The sequence below is a fragment of the Rhinatrema bivittatum genome, chromosome 16 (genome assembly GCF_901001135.1).
Source record: "Rhinatrema bivittatum chromosome 16, aRhiBiv1.1, whole genome shotgun sequence".
Taxonomy (NCBI): Eukaryota; Metazoa; Chordata; class Amphibia; order Gymnophiona; family Rhinatrematidae; genus Rhinatrema; species Rhinatrema bivittatum.
The window spans coordinates 5,911,702-5,930,035 of NC_042630.1; the positions used below are offsets into that span (position 1 = coordinate 5,911,702).

At 49.2% G+C, this 18,334-nt stretch overlaps 3 protein-coding genes across 35 annotated transcripts; 2 read left to right on the forward strand and 1 right to left on the reverse strand.

Moving 5' to 3' along the window:
- Positions 1-604: 604 nt before the first annotated feature.
- On the forward strand, positions 605-8,059 carry LOC115078033. 5 transcript variants are annotated; one of them, XM_029580618.1, is made up of 7 exons: positions 606-762; positions 3,937-4,139; positions 4,778-6,315; positions 7,091-7,167; positions 7,268-7,371; positions 7,464-7,584; positions 7,854-8,059. In XM_029580618.1, exons 3-7 carry the CDS (start codon positions 6,110-6,112, stop codon positions 7,883-7,885), a joined length of 540 nt encoding a protein of 179 aa, XP_029436478.1. In that variant the 5' UTR covers positions 606-762; positions 3,937-4,139; positions 4,778-6,109; the 3' UTR covers positions 7,886-8,059. The 5 variants fall into 5 exon arrangements, 2 of the variants coding, with proteins under 2 accessions (XP_029436477.1, XP_029436478.1); XR_003853051.1 differs by having other exon boundaries at positions 605-762; positions 7,091-7,371; XR_003853052.1 differs by lacking the exon at positions 7,268-7,371 and having other exon boundaries at positions 605-762.
- Positions 8,060-8,103: 44 nt separating this feature from the next.
- GMPR2 (guanosine monophosphate reductase 2) lies at positions 8,104-14,440 on the reverse strand. Of its 28 annotated transcripts, none has more exons than XR_003853044.1 (11): positions 14,305-14,440; positions 12,569-12,688; positions 12,372-12,455; positions 11,754-11,927; positions 10,961-11,042; positions 10,643-10,749; positions 10,475-10,517; positions 10,151-10,310; positions 9,471-9,936; positions 9,248-9,355; positions 8,104-9,139 (listed from the first exon to the last, which is right to left on the reverse strand). XR_003853044.1 is itself a non-coding variant. In XM_029580614.1 (9 exons), exons 1-9 carry the CDS (start codon positions 14,389-14,391, stop codon positions 9,738-9,740), a joined length of 1,056 nt encoding a protein of 351 aa, XP_029436474.1. In that variant the 5' UTR covers positions 14,392-14,440; the 3' UTR covers positions 8,104-9,737. The 28 variants fall into 28 exon arrangements, 1 of the variants encoding a protein (XP_029436474.1); XR_003853033.1 differs by adding an exon at positions 9,356-9,416 and having other exon boundaries at positions 8,104-9,301; XR_003853041.1 differs by having other exon boundaries at positions 8,104-8,355; positions 8,471-8,531; positions 8,583-9,936.
- An 850-nt stretch (positions 14,441-15,290) lies between these two features.
- Positions 15,291-17,924, forward strand: NEDD8 (NEDD8 ubiquitin like modifier). 2 transcript variants are annotated; one of them, XM_029580622.1, is made up of 4 exons: positions 15,291-15,429; positions 16,768-16,815; positions 17,181-17,263; positions 17,587-17,924. In XM_029580622.1, exons 1-4 carry the CDS (start codon positions 15,412-15,414, stop codon positions 17,675-17,677), a joined length of 240 nt encoding a protein of 79 aa, XP_029436482.1. In that variant the 5' UTR covers positions 15,291-15,411; the 3' UTR covers positions 17,678-17,924. The 2 variants fall into 2 exon arrangements, with proteins under 2 accessions (XP_029436482.1, XP_029436481.1); XM_029580621.1 differs by lacking the exon at positions 15,291-15,429 and adding an exon at positions 15,517-15,702.
- Positions 17,925-18,334: the final 410 nt, after the last annotated feature.

Consider the following 18,334-nt stretch of genomic DNA (forward strand, 5'->3'; position numbering starts at 1 on the left):
CTCCCTTTTTAACGCAGCAGTCCGTTTAAATATTAGTTTGGGCGCCCGTTTAACGCGCGCCGATATTGCACTGGCCTGCTAATGACGGCAGATAAAGACCAATTGGCCCTCCAGTCTGCCCAGCTGAGATGCTTCCTCTGATTTTCTACCACTTTGGCATCCAGAGCATACAAATCCCCAAACTTACAGCAGTGCCAGCTCCTCCCCCACCCCTCAACCCTGTCCCCCTTCCACCCCCACGAGCGTTCTGGCTTCCTCCTCCACTGCTGCGCCCCTGCAGGCAGAATTCAACGCGCAGGCTCTCAAGCCATGGCTGGTTCTGCACAACGGCAAACATGGATTTGTAATTCTGAGTTTTCCAACTTTCCTTTGTCTGGCCACCGAGCTTTGAGGTTTTGCTGTCAAGAGAAGCTGTGCGAGGAGAACTTCCGCCCCTCACAAGATCGTTGTCCAATGACTTCCGCCCCCTCTCATGACGACTGGACCATTAACTTCCGCCCACTGAGCCCTCTACGAGACCTTTCGCCCCTCTAGTCATGGCCGCTTAAGTACTTCCGCCCCTCTCGCGGTGTCTGTCGGCACAAATTCCGCCCCTCTATTCAGGCCCACTTGAGCACTTCCGCCCCTCTACTGCTTATGGCCTAGGCCGAGAGCACAGTCCGTCCCTGAGTGAGCGGCAAAAGTGTTCGGCCAATAGCGTGGACCGCGGCCCTGGAAGCAAACAAATCCCACGAGAGTTAAGCGGGGAGGGCAGTGCACACGGTATGTACAGAGTGCGCACAGGTGGGGGTGCCTGGGGTGTACCTAAAATACAGACTGGGGAGACGGCTGATTCACTTTGGCTATTCTTATGGCCTTATCTGTGTAATGCATGCACGCCCATGGAGGAGATATATATATATTATACATGCATACTGCATCTGTGTAATGCCTATGGGGGGAAGTATATATATATATATATATATATATATATATATATATGCATGCATTACACTATATTTGTGTAATACATGCATGCTCATGGGGGAAGCATGTTATATACACACAGACAATACGGATAAGAGGCCTTGCAGGAAATGTATATCTGAGGGAGATGTTTTTTCAATAATTGGGCTTACAAGGGCCATCTAACAGACGCAGACCCTGCCAAAAATGTATGGCAGCTCCGGGATATTTACTTTGGGATTGTCCTGTGATAAAATCTTTTTGGAATCAGATGGTTGTTTGCTTTTTTACGTCAAGTTATTGGTAATAAAGTGCCCTGGCCTTTTTGATGATGCTTTTTGTGCTAAGGAAGAAAAACGTTTTGTGAGGAAAGGCCTTTTATTAGGCAAGAAGTCCGTTTTATTGGCTTGGACAGACCTTCCTTCTGGCACTGGCGAAATCAGCTTCATTTTTTGCTGCAGATGGAAAACATAGGTAGTCCTAGTACATTTGTGAGACGGAGGACATTTCTAATAATGTGGCAAAAATATATTCTGGGTCTCTCACCTCATGCTAGAAGCTGGCTGTTGACTATCTGTTAAGTATTGAGTCTTTAATGGTTGATGTATAAGCCATTTATGTGGATAAGGAAGGGTTAAAAGGGCAACGTTTTAGTCATAAGGAACAAATGCACTCTATGACATTCAGACCAATGTTGGACATCACATAAAGGCCTTGAGCTATTACAGGGAGGGGATGAGGTGGGGGTAATGAGAGAATGATAAAAGATGATTCTTATGTTTCTGTGAATGCAGTACAATTGCCAAATTTGAACAGTCTATTGAACTTGATTTATAAACTGTTATTGTTTAATAAATATGTTGAAAAATACACAGTCTGTGTAATGCATGCATGCACATGGGGGATGTATATGTTATACACGTGCACTCTGTATCTGTGTAATGCATGGGGGATACATATATAATATATACACACTATATCTATATAATGGATGACTGGAGATGTGTATGTAATATATAAACCTGCAGGTGTTATTGTTTCTTTTATTTGACTTATTAACAGCCCTTTCAGAAAGTTCAAGGAGGTGAGTAGTAGCAAAATAAGGATAAAATGCAAGCATCCTAACAATTCAGACAAAAGGGAATAGGTAAAAGAATAAATACACTAATAAACCATTAAAACAATAAAACCAAAAAGATAAACGTAACTTTAAAAGGAAAAATATAGCCATCATAAATAAGATTCCTGTTCGTACCCCAGATCAGTCCAGACAAGTGGGTTTTGCATCCTTATCAGCAGGTGGAGGCAGAGAATGGTTCTTTTCTACAGACCCCGCATGGACCTTCCCGTCTGCCTTGAGCGCCCGGCCGGACGTCCAAGGTCGCGGCTTCCGTCCATGGACCCTCCCGCCTGTATCCAGGCGTCCATGATATTAGGGGAGTCACTAAAACAGAATTTTCTGTCTCAGAGCCAGGATATACACGTTGTCCATGGCACTGTCCAGTACGAAGCTGACTGAACACCACACTAACGCCAGGGTCAGGGTAGGCGGTAAATATTCAGGTTAAAGACGCGGCACATAAGCGGGTTAAAAAGGCGATAAATCGGGCGCACAGTACAGTATCGGACAGAATAGCTAATCCGATCATTAACCTGTCATGTACATGCGGCGGGCGGAAAGGGATACGCGTCTTTTTCGGTAAGCGCTGAGGATGCATAAAAGCCGATACTGAATCGCAGGTCCGCCTTACGCGCTCAAAACGTGCGTCCAAAGCGGGTTAAAAAAACGGGCAATCGCGGCCGCGCTTTACTGTATCTGCCTGTAAGGTTGTATCTTCCTTTCACCTGAATCAGACTGTGGAGTTCCTGCCTTCCCGAATTGGTCTGCCGAGTCGCCGGAGGCAAAGGTCACAAACAGTTTTCGGCAGTCGGACCATTTGTTTGTATTGTTTAGGAGGTGCCAGAAATGGATGCAAGCCTCCAAGGGCACGATAGCTTCCTTTACTACCTTTGTATGGGGAGAGGAATTCCAGAGGGGTTGGTTGCGTGCGCACTCTACTAGAGGGCAGGCAGCATCGTGGGACGAGTGTCGGTCAACGTCGCCGCAGGAAATCTCTGGAGAGCTGACGCGGTCTTCTCGTCACACTTTATCTTCCCGTTTAGATGATCAGGCTCCAGGAGAGCCACCTTTGGCAAACGTGTGTAGAGAGGGGGGGTCTTTCACAGGCCCGCCCAGTGTAGGGGATGCTTTGGTACATCCCACTTGTCTGGACCCAGCCCCTTGATGTGCTCAAGACCATTCCAGCAAGTCCGCGTTCTGGCCTGGTTACTGGAAAGAACTGTCCAGAATGTGTATATACAGAACCCAAAGAGGTTTGCCAGGTTGTGGTTAGCCCCTTGGGTTGATTTTTCTTTTTTTTGGGAGGCTCCAACCTTTGGGTTTGGCATTCACCCTCATTTAGGGGATTGTTGAGACATTGTTACTCTCTGGTTGGCTTGGGTACAGGTCAATACTGAGGGACTGCAGGTGGCACTCTCTGTTATGTAGCTGTGCCTCAAAGTTTTGTTCTCTGCCTCCATCTGCTGGCGGGGAGGCAAAACCCACTTGTCTGGACTGATCTGTGGTATTCCAGGAACGAAAATTAGCAGGGAAGAGCCAATTTTCCTTTAACATACAAATACATCTTTATAAAGCCGTGCTTTTAGTATGCGCCTAGAGCCTAAGAAAGCCAAGTCTTGAAACAAATCAGAAAAAAGCTTTTCGCTGTGACTTAACTGCCTGTAGATCCTTTAGAGAAGGAAGGCAAAGAAAGACCTCATTGATCGTCTTTAATGTCTGCGTTTGAAACAAACTGCACCCCATTCCACCTTCCCCCCCCCCCCCCCCCCCCCCCCAAAGCTTTAAACATCTTAAAACCGAACCAGAGAGGCGTTGGGAATCCTGTGAAATTCTTTTGAGGTGCGGCCTAATCCTGCCTCTTGCGATTACAGCCCACAGCGTTCTGCAGCTGTTGAAGCTTGGCCAGCACGCGTTACTGGAAAACGACAGGACCATGATCCGGAAAGCACCGTGCGCACCGCGGGGACGTCTTGAAAACGGGTCCTAGTTCTGGCGCACCGGGCGCAGTTTTGCAAGAAGACTGGAAGCAAAGCCTTGGCCTGCATAGCGAGAGTACAACCCTCAAGCTACAAAGGTGAGTCTTTTAAAGGTCAGGACGGTCTGTCGAGCATTAGGTGAATATTGGCACCCTGGGTTATGAATCTCTGTAATGCTCACGGGGGATGAATTTATATATTTAAAAAGTTTCCGTGCTGCATTATCCAAGGTCCTAAGTGGCTCTCATGAAACGTACATAGATAGATGTAACTCCTCCGTGCTGTACATGTGCTTACCAGGTAATGTTTATTTCTGATCAACTGCTCTTACTTCTGTAGTGCATATCTGTGCAATTCTATTCTTTAAAAAACCTATCACCTCTTTGGTTCACGGGCACTGCATGCCATGATGAGGTCCTGTAAGAGCCTAGGGCTCACTCCCTGGGCATTCGAGTCCTTGCAGTCTCTCGGTTCCAGCCGCAAGAGGCCTGCAGCTCTCTGCTGCCACCCAGTGGCGGGTGTCCCTCTCCACTGCTCTTCAGCGTGGGACTCCAAGCATCCCCGGGGGAGGGGGTGGGGGCAGTAGGTTGTAAGGGCTTGGGGTTTTGAGTTAGGGAACTCTCTAAAGGAATGCAAATCCTTCCACTCTCCAACATCCACAACGGTGAGTGCAAATCCCCACACCCCTAATCTCCCAAACACACAGGAAGTAACTCTAGAATTAATTCCTTTACAGTACTGTCTGCGCCGTGGGAGCTAAGTCAGCTGGAGGGGACCAAGGCCAGCACCGGAGACGGCAGCTCCACTGTGTGGCCACAGAGCCACTGCACCGCTGTACAGCGCCGGGGGCCGACCTCAGCAGCCTCTGACTTCTTCCGTCCCGCTGCCAGGGGCTCCAGGGGAAAGGGTCCCTCCGGATGCTTGGATCGTGGAATGGAACTGGCACCAAGTTTTCTGACCTCATGTGACCCGCAAGCACCTGCTCCCCCTCACCACGGAGAGGATCCTCGGGCAGTGAGGGATGAGAGGATGGGATGGCACTGACCAGGAGGTTGATAGAGATGTGCCAAGAATGTCGGCTTGAGGTTGTGCTGTATCCCCTGGAGAGCTTAAAGATTTGGACTCCCTCTCCTTACATACGAGGGGACCCCCGAGTTGTCCTATGCCCCCTGGAGAGGGCAAAGAGTCAAAGTTGCCTGCCTTACAAACACAGGGGCCTCACCATCCTCATGTGCCCCGTAAAGAGGTCAAAGGGTGACAGGTCTCTTCCTGACAAGCACAGGGACCCCAGAGTTGTCTTGTGTCCTCTGGAGAGGTCACAGGGTCTGTGCCCCAGTCCTTACAAACACAGGGGCCTCACCGTCCTCATGTGCCCTATAAAGAGGTCAAAGGGTGACAGGTCTCTTCCTGACAAGCACAGGGACCTCCGAGTTGTCTTGTGTCCTCTGGAGAGGTCACAGGGTCTGTGCCCCAGTCCTTACAAACACAAGGACCTCAGAGTTGTCTTAAGCCCCTTGAAGAGGTCGAAGGCTCTGTGCCCCCCTGCTTACAAATATGGGGACCCCCGAGTTGTCCTATGCCCCCTGAAGGAGGCAAAGAGTGAAAGCTGCCTGCCATACAAACACAGGGGCCTCACCGTCCTCATGTGCCCCGTAAAGAGGTCAAAGGGTGACAGGTCTCTTCCTGACAAGCACAGGGACCCCAGAGTTGTCTTGTGTCCTCTGGAGAGGTCACAGGGTCTGTGCCCCAGTCCTTACAAACATAGGGACCCCCAACTTATCTTGAGCCCGGAGAGTTCAAAGTCTCTCTGCCTCTCTTCTTACAAATATGGGGATCCCAGAATTGTCTTGTCCCCCCTGAAAAAGTCAGAGAGGGGGAGTCCCCCTCCTCAATACAGTAACAGCCACATTAGACTCTGCCCCCTAAAGAGGTCAAAGTGTCAGAGCTCCCCTCTTCCAAACACAGTTACAGCCACATCACATTGTGTCCCCTGAAGAGGTCGGAGGCTCAGAGCCCCCCTACGATCGGAGGCGCAGAAGGTGAGGAGAGCGGGCAGCTGGAAGACTGCATGCAGACTCTACAGAGGAAGGTCCCATCCCTCAGGGTAATCGGCGGCAGCGTAGGGGACGGAAGGGGCCCGTCTCAGAAGCAGCAGCTCGGTCCAGTCCCGGCGCAACTTCAGTTGCCAACACTAGAACCCTCCCCGCAGGAGACCGAGAGGAGCGACCGAGGAGCTGGAGATGCAGTGCCTACGGGGATCCTCTCAGAGAACAGGTTATACAAAGATCTGTCTGGGGTGGTTTAAGCAGTAAATTACGTGGCTCTTTCAGGTTCTCTGTGCTCTAACTTTCTGTTTCTAGTTGGCACCCCGAGGTCCTTGCCAGCTCACTGTTTCTCTGACCCTAGATGGCCACTGAAGGCCCCCTATAGTCACGTTCACCTCTAGCTTTTCTGAGATTATAGATGACTTCTTGAAGTTCCTTTTAGCTCTCTCTCTCTCTCTTTGCGCACTCTAAATCATCTCCAGAGGTCCTTTCCAGCTCTCTCTCTCTCTCTCTCTCTGGCTGTAGATGAGCTCCCTGTAGAACTGGATTCTAGAGTCACCTCAAACTCTAGATGACCAGACCCATTCCAACCCTCGCTTTCTATCTACATTTTATACACAGGGACTTTGCCTTCCACCAGGAGCCTGGGCCTAAAGTCTTCCCAGGCATGACCTCCTCCTAGATGCAGCATCAGTCTGCATGTCCGCACCGTCTGCTGGAGACAGAGAAACGCTGAAGGCCGAATCGCACCCTACAAGGGGAGCAGAGTCAGCTTTGATCTTTTTCTTTGTCTCCATCTGCTGGCGGTGATGGGGGGGGGGGGGGGGCACATAACCTACTTGCCTGGACTGGTCTGGCAGACGATTAGGAAACTCTTTTTACAGAGCCCTTGAGCATTTGATTCCCACTCGACATAACCCCAAACCCTCTCTCCTGCATTGCTCGCCTCTTCCCGTCACGTTTCTCCTTGCTTTGTTTTAAAGCTCACAATGCTTTCCCCACAGGCACAAAGTTCCTTCCAATTCCCCGGAGTCCGTTGAATTTCCATCGAATGATCCAGCGGTCAAGGAAATCGAGTCAGGTACCGAGAATAAAAGCTGTCTTTGTAACCGTGCGTCTGGCTGCAGGTTTCCTTCCCTGTACTCCCCTCTCCGATGCCCCGTCTGCTTCCTTCTTACTAGAGCCTCCGCTGGCTTCCCCTCGCTTGCTGCGAATCCCAAACCGCGGTGAAATAATCCTGGATTCCGAAGACGAAGGTGGCAGCGTCTGCTGCTCCCGTAGTAAGGTGAGGTGAGAGGGGGTGTATATCTCCTCCCCACAGGAACGGCAGGGGGGCCTCGCCTGTTAATCTCTCTCTCTCCTCCTTTCCCGCTCTAGCTGTCCCTGAGAAACTATCACAGGACAAGGTTTAACACCTTCATCCCCACGTTCCAAGAACATTTCAGACGCATCGGTTGCAAAACGTCTTCCTCGTGGAGAGCTGGAGCGCGAGAGCCAGGTGGGAGATTACGCGCTTTTACATTCTGGGATTTAATGTGCAGAGTCCGTGGAGCCCTGCCGCGTAATATTTACAGAAAGGCAGTGTGCAGGCACGAAACAGGAATCCCACGCTGTCTGACTCTCGTGCCAGCGCTGTCCCCGGGCGATTGCCTGCCCGTCCTCAGATTGTTCACTAATTGGCTGAATTCTTAATCCTGTTGTTTTCCTTACTAAGGTGTTAAATGTTAAAACTCGGTTGATGGCGCTGTCATTTCTTCTGGCCGGCAGGTGAATCCTTTGAGAGGCTTCTCCACCACTGACCCCCATGGCTGCAACAGGAGGTTGCGCTGACTGGCACCATAATTAGACTCATGGGGCCTGTGTTAGGACCCCAGATTGCGAGGAGAGGAATTCCCCGTGTCAGAGGTCGCAGGGAGCTGCTTCCTAGCTCTGAAAGGAGGGCTCTCCAGATCAGATAACCCTAAGCCCGTGTTGGGCAAGAGCAGTGACTAAAGAGAAAACCACACTTAGGGTGAACTCACGTACAAGCATTTTAATTTTAATTCATCAGTACAATAAAGAGAATTTTCTCTAAAATCGTTAACGTTTTTCTCTCTGTGTGGTGGTAGGAATGATCAATACTGTGAGGAGGAGAATCGGAGCAATGTCTCTGTCCCACGCTCTTCTCCTGTGGAAGGCAGGGCTCCCCAGGAAGCACAGTGAATTATTACTGTCTGGGGAGAGAAGGCAGGGCTCTATTCCCTGCACCATGGGATAGGATGAGCCTGGCCTGGGGATGGTGTCTGTTCCCTGCACTGTATGACGATGTGAGACAGCAGGGAGAGGAATGCCTGGGGATGGTGTTTATTCCCTGTGATGTAGTGAGATAGGAGGGATTACTGTACCTGGGGATGGTGTCTGTTCCCTGCACTGTATGACGATGTGAGACAGCAGGGAGAGGAACGCCTGGGGATGGTGTTTATTCCCTGTGTAGTGAGATAGGAGGGATTACTGTACCTGGGGATGGTGTTTATTCCCTGTGATGTAGTGAGATAGGAGGGATTACTGTACCTGGGATGGTGTTTATTCCCTGTGATGTAGTGAGATAGGAGGGATTACTGTACCTGGGGATGGTGTCTGTTCCCTGCACTGTATGATGATGTGAGACAGCAGGGAGAGGAATGCCTGGGGATGGTGTTTATTCCCTGTGATGTAGTGAGATAGGAGGGATTACTGTACCTGGGGATGGTGTTTATTCCCTGTGATGTAGTGAGATAGGAGGGATTACTGTACCTGGGTATGGTGTCTGTTCCCTGCACTGTATGACGATGTGAGACAGCAGGGAGAGGAACGCCTGGGGATGGTGTTTATTCCCTGTGTAGTGAGATAGGAGGGATTACTGTACCTGGGGATGGTGTTTATTCCCTGTGATGTAGTGAGATAGGAGGGATTACTGTACCTGGGGATGGTGTTTATTCCCTGTGATGTAGTGAGATAGGAGGGATTACTGTACCTGGGGATGGTGTCTGTTCCCTGCACTGTATGATGATGTGAGACAGCAGGGAGAGGAATGCCTGGGGATGGTGTTTATTCCCTGTGATGTAGTGAGATAGGAGGGATTACTGTACCTGGGGATGGTGTTTATTCCCTGTGATGTAGTGAGATAGGAGGGATTACTGTACCTGGGGATGGTGTTTATTCCCTGTGATGTAGTGAGATAGGAGGGATTACTGTACCTGGGGATGGTGTTTATTCCCTGTGATGTAGTGAGATAGGAGGGATTACTGTACCTGGGTATGGTGTCTGTTCCCTGCACTGTATGACGATGTGAGACAGCAGGGAGAGGAACGCCTGGGGATGGTGTTTATTCCCTGTGATGTAGTGAGATAGGAGGGATTACTGTACCTGGGGATGGTGTTTATTCCCTGTGATGTAGTGAGATAGGAGGGATTACTGTACCTGGGGATGCTGTCTGGGTTCCCTGTGATACAGCGAAATAGAAATGCCCCAGCAGATGCTTTATTATCTCAGCTGTAATACATTTTGGCCTGAATGAAAATGGTGCTTGGTCACGGACAGGTAGAACGTGGAGGAGAAGGTAAAATGAAAGCCTCGCCAGCCTGCACCCCTGCAATGCTGGAATGGAGGGAGGCTGGCACCTGACTGACCCCGCTAGTCCTCGGCTGCACTGTGGCTGAAGATGGGGTTCACCTGCTGGGTCACCCGAATAAAAGTCGTGCGACGGCTCAGCTCCTTCAGTTTGGCAGCTCCCACGTAGGTGCAGGTGGAACGGATTCCCCCCAGGATGTCCCTGATGGTATGCTCCACGTCGCCTTTGAAGGGAACTTCTACCGTCTTTCCCTCTGAAGCCCTAGGAAGAGAAAAGGGATCAAATAATAGCAAATCCTTCATCCTCGCACCCACTACTGATGTTCTGCCAGATCATCCACCTGGAACTTTTCTGAATTTGCTTCTTTTTCCTGTTGCAGCTTTTTTCACTGCTCCAGTCCTGTCTTTGCCCTCTGCTGGTGCTCCCCAGCCTCCCCTGGCACTTCCTTATCTCTCCGCCTTTCACTAAGGCTCACCGGTACTCTGCCACACCCCCAGCATGGCGCTTCATGGCGGTCTCGGAGCTCATCCCGTAGAAGAGCTTGTACTTCTTCCCATTCTTCTCGATTGTTTCACCGCCCGATTCCGTGTGTCCGGAAAACATTCCCCCGAGCATCACAAAGTCTGCCCCAGCACCTGACACACAAAGAGGGTTGGAGGGGGGGTTAATAAATTGGCATCACACAGGCGGTCCTGAAAAGACAACCACCCCATGAGGGAGAAAGGTGTGACTTTGTGAGAGGATCTGCCTCTGAGATCAGGGTTCACATCAGCATTTTTATATAGGATTAATATCTTACCAAAGGCCTTGGCAACGTCCCCTGGGCAGCAGCAGCCTCCATCCTTTAAAAATAAATAAATACATAATAGATGGCTTTCCTCAGGCAGTGTCTACAAGAAAGCACTAGTCCATCCTGTGCACCAGAACATCTGCTCGACAGGTTGGTACAGCCGCGCTGGTGTCTTACCGAAATAATGTGTCCATTCAACCCATGCGCAGCATCGGCGCACTCGATCACTGCGCTCAGCTGTGGGTAACCAACCCCCGTCTTCTTCCGGGTTGTGCAGACGGACCCTACGCGACAAAAGCTGCATCAGCACCAGGCATGATTATCCCAAAATATTCAGTGGGCTAAATGCTCAGTCTGTGCCAGGATAAAACTTGTCCCTCAGTTACTCCCATTCTCCCAGTATAACACCTCCCTCCGTCTTCCCCCAGTATACCCCTACGCTATCTTAGCTCTGTTATTACTGTCGTTCTGCATGTTATCTCCCGGAATAGTTACCTGGGCCGATTCCCACTTTAATGATATCTGCTCCTGAGAGAATAAGCTCCTCCACCATCTCCCCTGTCACCACATTCCCTGCCTGCAGTAATGAGACGAAGAAAAAACAAACTGGAAATTGGTCCAAGAACAGCCAGCGATGCATATACACAAATACATTAATATAGATGTATATACCTTCTTGTGTATATCTAGTATTGCTATACAAATAATGCCTCTCTGTGGGTCTCCCACCAGTCTGGACCTCAGATTATATAATTTAGCGATGCAGCACTAGATACCAATGAAGTTTCCTCTCCTCACTGGGTGACCTAATTCTGCTACTCCCGGTCTGGCTCCAGTTGCCAGCTGGACCTTTGCCCTAGTCGGTTTTCAAAGGCACAGTGTTTTCAGGTTTAAAAAAAGCTTGGCATCTGTAATTATGTGTTTTATTAGTCTTTTTTTTCCAGCAAGAAGGCTTTAGAAAATTCTCCACTGGAGCCAGAGGGAGAGCGGGGAAATATTCAGGGGTGGGGGAGGCAGCCGTGTTGGTCTCTTAAGCTTGCACCACCTGCATCTAAACTAGAAAGAACCAATGTTGAAAGGAAATGAATGACTTTCCTGCTTGTCCACGGAGAATTCCCAATGTACTTATAAATATATATGTAACACGTAAAAAAAAAAAAAAGACTGCATCATGCCTCCTAGCCTTGTATCTCTAAGGGGGTCTGATATACTACATGTGAATGTGCATGCGAGTCCAGCTGTATACAGATATAATACAGTATTCTCTAGGCATGTACAGATACAGTACCATGATTGTGTGGGCAGGAAAGCGGGCACGCACATCCTTTACATACTGGACAAAATGTTCCGAGTATCCGTTGGCCACATCCAGGCAGATGTAGCGGACCTCAGGCACTGCCTCCAGGATCTTCTCTAGCTGTTCAAAGTCCGTCTGCCCCGTGCCGGAGCTAGCGGCAATATGCTGGGATAGAGAGTGTGGAAGGATGGGGTGAGGAGTGGAAGGATGAGTTTGAGAAGTTTAGTTTATTCATGTTCTCTAGTAATCAAAGTGGTTTACAATTTTAAAAAAATCATTAAAAAATGAATTAGATAAAATTACAACCTAAAGCACACACTCCAATCCAGAACTGTCAATTCTAAAATTACAAAAGATGTTTACATAAATCAAAACATCAAACCATGTCAAACACATCAATGAAATCCAATCTAATAAAAATAGCATTCACTATAAACATACAGGACACAAGTAATAAAAAAAATTTACAACAGAATCACAAACAAACAAACAATAAACCAATAACAAATATGGTCTCCTAAATCCTAAAACATAAAATAAGCATCCTACAGCTACAGCCAAGAGACCACAATAGAGCAACAGAAAGTGGACAGCAAGGGTGTGACTCACCGGCAGACAATCGGGGTTCTCCACTGCGAATGCTTTCCAGTGCTCCACCGTGTAATGCTTATGGATGGCAGTAAAGAGTGAAAACTGAAAAGAGAGAAATAGGGGAGGGGGGGTATGAGGAGTCACTGCCCTATCCCCTGCGATTCTCTTACCAAAAAGTTGCACTTCCTGCTTAGTTCTGTCACCCCAGAAATTACCTTACAGAGAACCTGTGCCATCTCGAAGGTGCCCACGGTGTCCATGTTGGCCGCGATGATAGGGATCCCAGTGTAAGACTGTTTGGAATTGCGGAAAATGTAAGATCTTGTTAGCTCCACCTGCCCGATATGCAAAGAAAGAAAAGGTAATTCAGGGTGGTTGGGGGAAGAGAAGTGTCATAACCCTGGAGATGAAAGCTTAGAACATGCAGGATACGTCAGTTGAGTTGTGCTGGGTAAAGCTATAGAAGATGCAAGCATTGTGATTCTTTGCCGTGTCCTTATCTGTGTCTACAAAACTGCCTCATCTTCTGCCCAAATGTGAAGTATTTTATAGCACAAGGGCATAGAATGTCTCAACTTGTGGCATGATGAAGGCTGGGCACCCTAGGGAAGGGATCCTGCAGGCAAAGTGTATGCAGAAGTGCTGCAGGTATAGGTGGATGTGTGGTCACAGGTTGCACCATAAGGGAGTTTCCCAAGGGGATGGCATGGTACAAGATGGACCTATCCCCCTCCTCACAGTAAGGGAAAAGTGCATCCACTGTCATTCAGTAAGGGTAAAATGTATCCACAAGTGTCCCAGCCCCAGGATTAAGCATTAGGGAAGAGGCACTGCAGGCAAGACGTGATGTCAGAGCACGAGATGTAAATTGATGCATGACAATAAGGGTGAAGTCGGTCTCCAAACAGGGTTGACCTTGGGGGTGGGGAGGTTTACGGGGCCACGGAATGCCATAGTATCAGCGGTGCAGCAGGGCCGGGAAGCCCAAGCATAAGGCCTGGGGTGTTCACCTCAATTTGTTCCCCTTATCTGCAGTTGTCATAGTAAGGATGAGACATAATCAAAAGTGTTCCAGTAAGGGTGAGGCATGCCCTAAGGAGGTGACAAAATGAAGACTGTGTCCTAGTGAGGCATATCCAAGCATGGCAATAAGAGCAAGGCATATCCAGATGTGTCTCAGTAAGATCTGGATGTATCTCAGTAAGAGCAAGGTATCTGTGGTATGGCACTAAAGGCAAGGTGTATCCGGATGTGCGACAATAAGGGCGAGGCATATCCAGATGTGTGGCACTAAGGGCAAGGCATATCAGGATATACGACAATAAGGGCAAGGTGTATCCGGATGTGCGACAATAAGGGCGAGGCATATCCAGATGTGTCTCAGTAAGATCTGGATGTATCTCAGTAAGAGCAAGGTATCTGTGGTATGGCACTAAAGGCAAGGTGTATCCGGATGTGCGACAATAAGGGCGAGGCATATCCAGATGTGTGGCACTAAGGGCAAGGCATATCAGGATATACGACAATAAGGGCAAGGTGGATCCGGTTGTGTGACAATAAGGGCAAGGCATATCCAGATGTGTGGCAATAAGGGCAAGGCATATCTCCATGTATTTCAATAAGGGCAAGGCGTATCCAAATATGGTGTGGCACTAAGGGCAAGGCATATCAGGATATATGGCAATACGGGCAAGGCGTATCTGGATGTGTAGCCATAAGGGCAAGGTGTTATATGGTGTGGCAGCAAGGATGCGGTGTATCCAGATATATGGCAATAAGGGCATGGCATAGCTGGATGTATGGCAATAAGTGAAATGTATCTAGATGTGTGGTAATATAGGTGTGGCATGTCCAAAGTATAGAAGGGCAGAGCATGCCCCATGGCAGAAGGGCGACATAGTATATCTGGCGATGGTGAGGCCCTGGTCCTAGGGGTGAGCACCTATCTCACCTCGCTGCGTGACTTCAACGTGCTCCGCTTTGGCCTTAGCAGCACATCCTTGAAATCGAGCTTTATGTCATTTTCGATGTGCGGCATTTTTTCTTATCCACAGAATGGGCAGGTGGCGAGGAATCCAGTCCCAATGGCACAGAATGAAATGAGCAGGCTCTCTTCCAAAGGATATTCGCCAATGCCACCAATCGTCTGCTCGACACGATGAAATGTTGGGGGGCAAATAAGTTCTCCGTGAAGCAAACGATCTCGACAGAATGGACCTTCAAATCTGTCACATGCCGCAAGGCCCTCCAGCATGTGCCAAATTCTTGTGGGTTATTTGTCTGCTGCCAACATGGAAAATGAGCCCGGGGGAAGGTATGTTAAGCCAGTCTTGTGGGTGTGTGTCGGGAGGGAATGTTGAAGGTGCGAAGGGCTAGCAGAAGGTGCCAACTCCCCTGCCTGAAAAAGTCCAAAGAAACCTGTAATTAAATAAAAGAAAGTTTGCAAGCAATGAGATGTTATTGAAAGGGATCCTTCCGCCGAGGGTAAGGAGGTCCTAGCTGCTGAGCGCGCGGAGGGATATGTATAAGGCGGGCAGATGCTTCCGCTGATCAACCGATGATTTGACCCGGCAGCGGCACGCGCACCCTGTGGGCCTGAACGCGTTGCAGTCGGGTGTTGGGGCCGGGACCGCAGGCGCAGGCAGATCTTCGGCAACCTGCAACGTCTCTCTGCGCTATGGCTCCACCCCGCCGCCTCTCTCCCTGGCTCTTAGCCAATAGACTTCCTGGACTCTTCCTATAGGCTAGTCAAAGCGAGGCTTGAAACGCGCCCTCGCTGTCTTCCCCCTGAGAGCTGTCGGTGGTGGCTGCGAGTGCCGGTGTGGGAGTCTTGTCTTTCTTCGCTCTTTGACGAGCGGAAGTATCGTGGTGAAAGCGCCCGCAACCGCGTCTCCCGGCCGGCGCCTCCCGGCAGTCCGCGTGCGGGACCAGACGGGGGAAGGGGGTTCAGGTCGCGCTGCAGGGCGGTGGAATCTGGAGTCTTCCGGAAGCGGAAGTGACGTCGTAGCGCCGGCAGCCGCAGCCTTGTAGCGGAGTTTTCCTCTTTGCCCGGGCAGAGATGTTAATTAAAGTGAAGGTGAGAACCTGCTGCCGCCCTACACCCGCGCGGGGACGGGCATTCTTTCCTGGCGCGGCTTGGGGAAGGGAGCATGCTGGGAGATGTAGTCGTGCAGGAGCCACATTTCCCAGAATGCAGCAACGGTGAAGGGGCTCTAAGCGTAGATTTAGGGGCTGGTGGCTACCTGCTGGATTTACTTCCAGTGCCCATGTACACGAGTTAGTTTGGGTTATTTTTTTTTCCTTAATGAACGGTGCGGATTACAAAACCCAGAAGGTACCTGCCATGAAAGTAAGACTGATTCTGCTGGTCCTGAAAAAAAAAATGGGGTCACGTGGCCAAACTAGACGGCTCATACACTGGTTTGGGGGTGAGGGAAGACTAAAATCAGCTCTCAGGAGGCACCTTGGTAGGTGGGTTGTTGCGCTTGGGCATCTCTCCCAAGATGGCCTCTGGGTGGGTGGTGTGGCCGGACTTCCCACAATAGCATTGCTGGGGAAAGAGAGAGGTCAGGGTGGGATTCAAGCAATGGTACGTTCAGGGCTGAAGGTTTTCACCCACCACGTATGTTATGAAAGGGTGAAAGGTACACGATCCTAGACCCATGACAGCAGAAAACGACCATTAACTATCTTGTCTGCCTATCTGCACCATTTACTCAGCATTATGCTCCCTGCCACGTTTCAGAGATCCCAAATTTATATCATTCTTTTTGAAATCAGATACCGTCCTTGTCCCACCACTTCCACTAGGAGGCTGTTTCATGCATCCACTGCCCTCTCTCTGAAACAAAAATTGCTTGGATTACTCCTTTGAAAGAGACTTGTCTCCTGTTCATGAAAACATTTGATATATTTAAATGTCCCTTTCATATCTCCTTTATCTAATCTTTTCTCTGTGATGTACATGTTTAGATCTTTAAGTCTATCCGCATATGCTTTAGAATGAAGACTACTGATCATTTTAGTAGCCACCCTCTGGACCAACTCCATCCTGTTTATATCCTTTTGAAGGTGCGGTCTCCAGAATTGTACACAGTATTCCAAGTGAGGTCTCACTAGGAACCTACACAGGAGCGATAGTTGCACCTTTTTTCTGCTGACCATTCCTCTCCCTATGCAGCCAAGTATCTTTCTGGCTTGGCCATGGCCTTATTCACCTGTTTGGCCACATTAAGATAATCAGATATCATCCCATGATCCTGCTGCTGCTTCATATTTAGAAGAATTTCACCTCCAATACTGCACCTCTCCCTTGAGTTTTTGCATCCTAAATGCATCACTCTGTATTTTTAGCATCAATTCTCAATTGCCAGTCTCTAGGAATAATGTATTGACTTTTTTTTCTTCATTACAGACCCTGACTGGAAAGGAGATTGAGATTGATATAGAGCCCACAGATAAGGTAATGTCATTTATCTTGCCTCTAAGACAAGGTGAAGAGTTTCTCTTCCCTCATGAGTAACATCCTCTCCCTCATTAACAAGGTAATAGGTATTGGTGGATGGGAAAAACAGATATAAACACAGGCTATTCACATTAAGTGAGGGTGAGTTAGATGAATGAATGTTAACTTGGATGGGCAGGCATGGTGTAGTTTGTGGGGTGGGGCATGATTTGCATAGGAAGGAGAGGCAAAGCTTGGTGGCTGGACAGGCACGGCACAGACTGGTGCAGAGGAGGGGATATAGGTCACACAGGAGGCCTGGCACTGTTGGTAAAAGACCAGCATTCTGAATGTATTATCCCTGTCTCTTTGTTTTCTTGAAGGTGGAGAGAATAAAGGAGCGTGTGGAGGAGAAGGAAGGAATCCCCCCGCAGCAGCAGAGGCTCATTTACAGTGGAAAACAGATGTATGCACCAGGGGAGGGAAGGATACAGAGGATGATAAGAGGGGAAAGGGAGGGGGTATGGAGAATGATGGGAGGAGGAGGAAGGGATGTAGAGCAGAATGAGAAGAGAGGGGAAGGAGTATGGCACATGATGGAGGGAGAAGTGGGGAAAGAAGAAGAGGGCTGGAAATAAGTAGAGAGAGGGTATAGAGGTTGAGGGAAGGAGAGGAAGGGGCAGGAGTCTGAGGTAATGGAGGATGATTACAGGGGGCGGGTGAGGAGAGAGGTTGTGAGTGATCTGCATATGGTCATCCTCTTACCATTGTTTCTGTTCCTTTGCTTAGGAATGATGAGAAGACGGCACTGGATTACAAGATCCAGGGAGGATCGGTGCTGCATTTGGTGCTGGCACTGAGGGGGGGCCTCCCGCGATGACGAGGGCACCCATGAGACCACCTTGCACGTGTTGCCACGCCTCATCGCTCGGCTCTATTTGGGGATGCTCGGGGTGGGGTAGGGTGGGGGATCTTTTCCCAGTAGGGTCTAGGGGGAAGAGTGCTTTGATTTCCCCAGATGGAATGAGCCCATGCTGTTGTGTTTTGTGGGTTTGGTTTTTTTCCTTTGTATGTTCATAATGTCATGATTCTCAGTGTTCACTTGCAAATAAAGAGATTTCTGTGAAGATTGTGTTGTTCAGTTGCTGTGCACCATCTTCCCTGACTGGTTGCTGTGATCCCTCTGCTGTACTCACTAGCGCTATTAGCCATGGGATCCAAAGATGCAAGAAGGCAGTAGCATCTGCATTATCTTCTGGGTTGAGTGTGCGGTGCTCCATGCTGGGGCTGACTTGCTGGGCTGAGCATGAGGTGCTTTAGGATAGGAGTATTACGGTAACGGAGTAGGTGACGGCAGCTAGACCAAAATGGTCCATCCAGCCTGCCCAACATTTTTTTTTATTTTTTTAGGGTTGTAACTGATGTTCTGAACAGGTTCCCCCAAAGTCTTCTGTTAAGGGTAGTAACTGCTGCTCCATATAAGTCACCAAAAGTAAACTTTAGATGTAAGAGAGATTATATACCATTTCTTCAATTC

Bases quoted from the DNA above. Each gene is read 5' to 3' on its own strand.
- LOC115078033 (XM_029580617.1), top strand. From the start codon at position 6,110: ATGCAGACTCTACAGAGGAAGGTCCCATCCCTCAGGGTAATCGGCGGC. The intron at 6,316-7,090 runs GTTATACAAAGA...CTTTCCCCACAG, and splicing joins GGGATCCTCTCAGAGAACAG to GCACAAAGTTCCTTCCAATT. The intron at 7,168-7,267 runs GTACCGAGAATA...CCTTCTTACTAG, and splicing joins GGTCAAGGAAATCGAGTCAG to AGCCTCCGCTGGCTTCCCCT.
- NEDD8 (XM_029580621.1), top strand. From the start codon at position 15,658: ATGAACGGTGCGGATTACAAAACCCAGAAGGTACCTGCCATGAAA. The intron at 15,703-16,767 runs GTAAGACTGATT...TCTTCATTACAG, and splicing joins AGAAGGTACCTGCCATGAAA to ACCCTGACTGGAAAGGAGAT. The intron at 17,264-17,586 runs GTATGCACCAGG...TCCTTTGCTTAG, and splicing joins ATTTACAGTGGAAAACAGAT to GAATGATGAGAAGACGGCAC.
- GMPR2 (XM_029580614.1), bottom strand. From the start codon at position 14,391: ATGCCGCACATCGAAAATGACATAAAGCTCGATTTCAAGGATGTGCTG. The intron at 10,750-10,960 runs GTAACTATTCCG...TTTGTCGCGTAG, and splicing joins TAAAGTGGGAATCGGCCCAG to GGTCCGTCTGCACAACCCGG. The intron at 10,518-10,642 runs GTAAGACACCAG...TTATTTTTAAAG, and splicing joins TGAATGGACACATTATTTCG to GATGGAGGCTGCTGCTGCCC.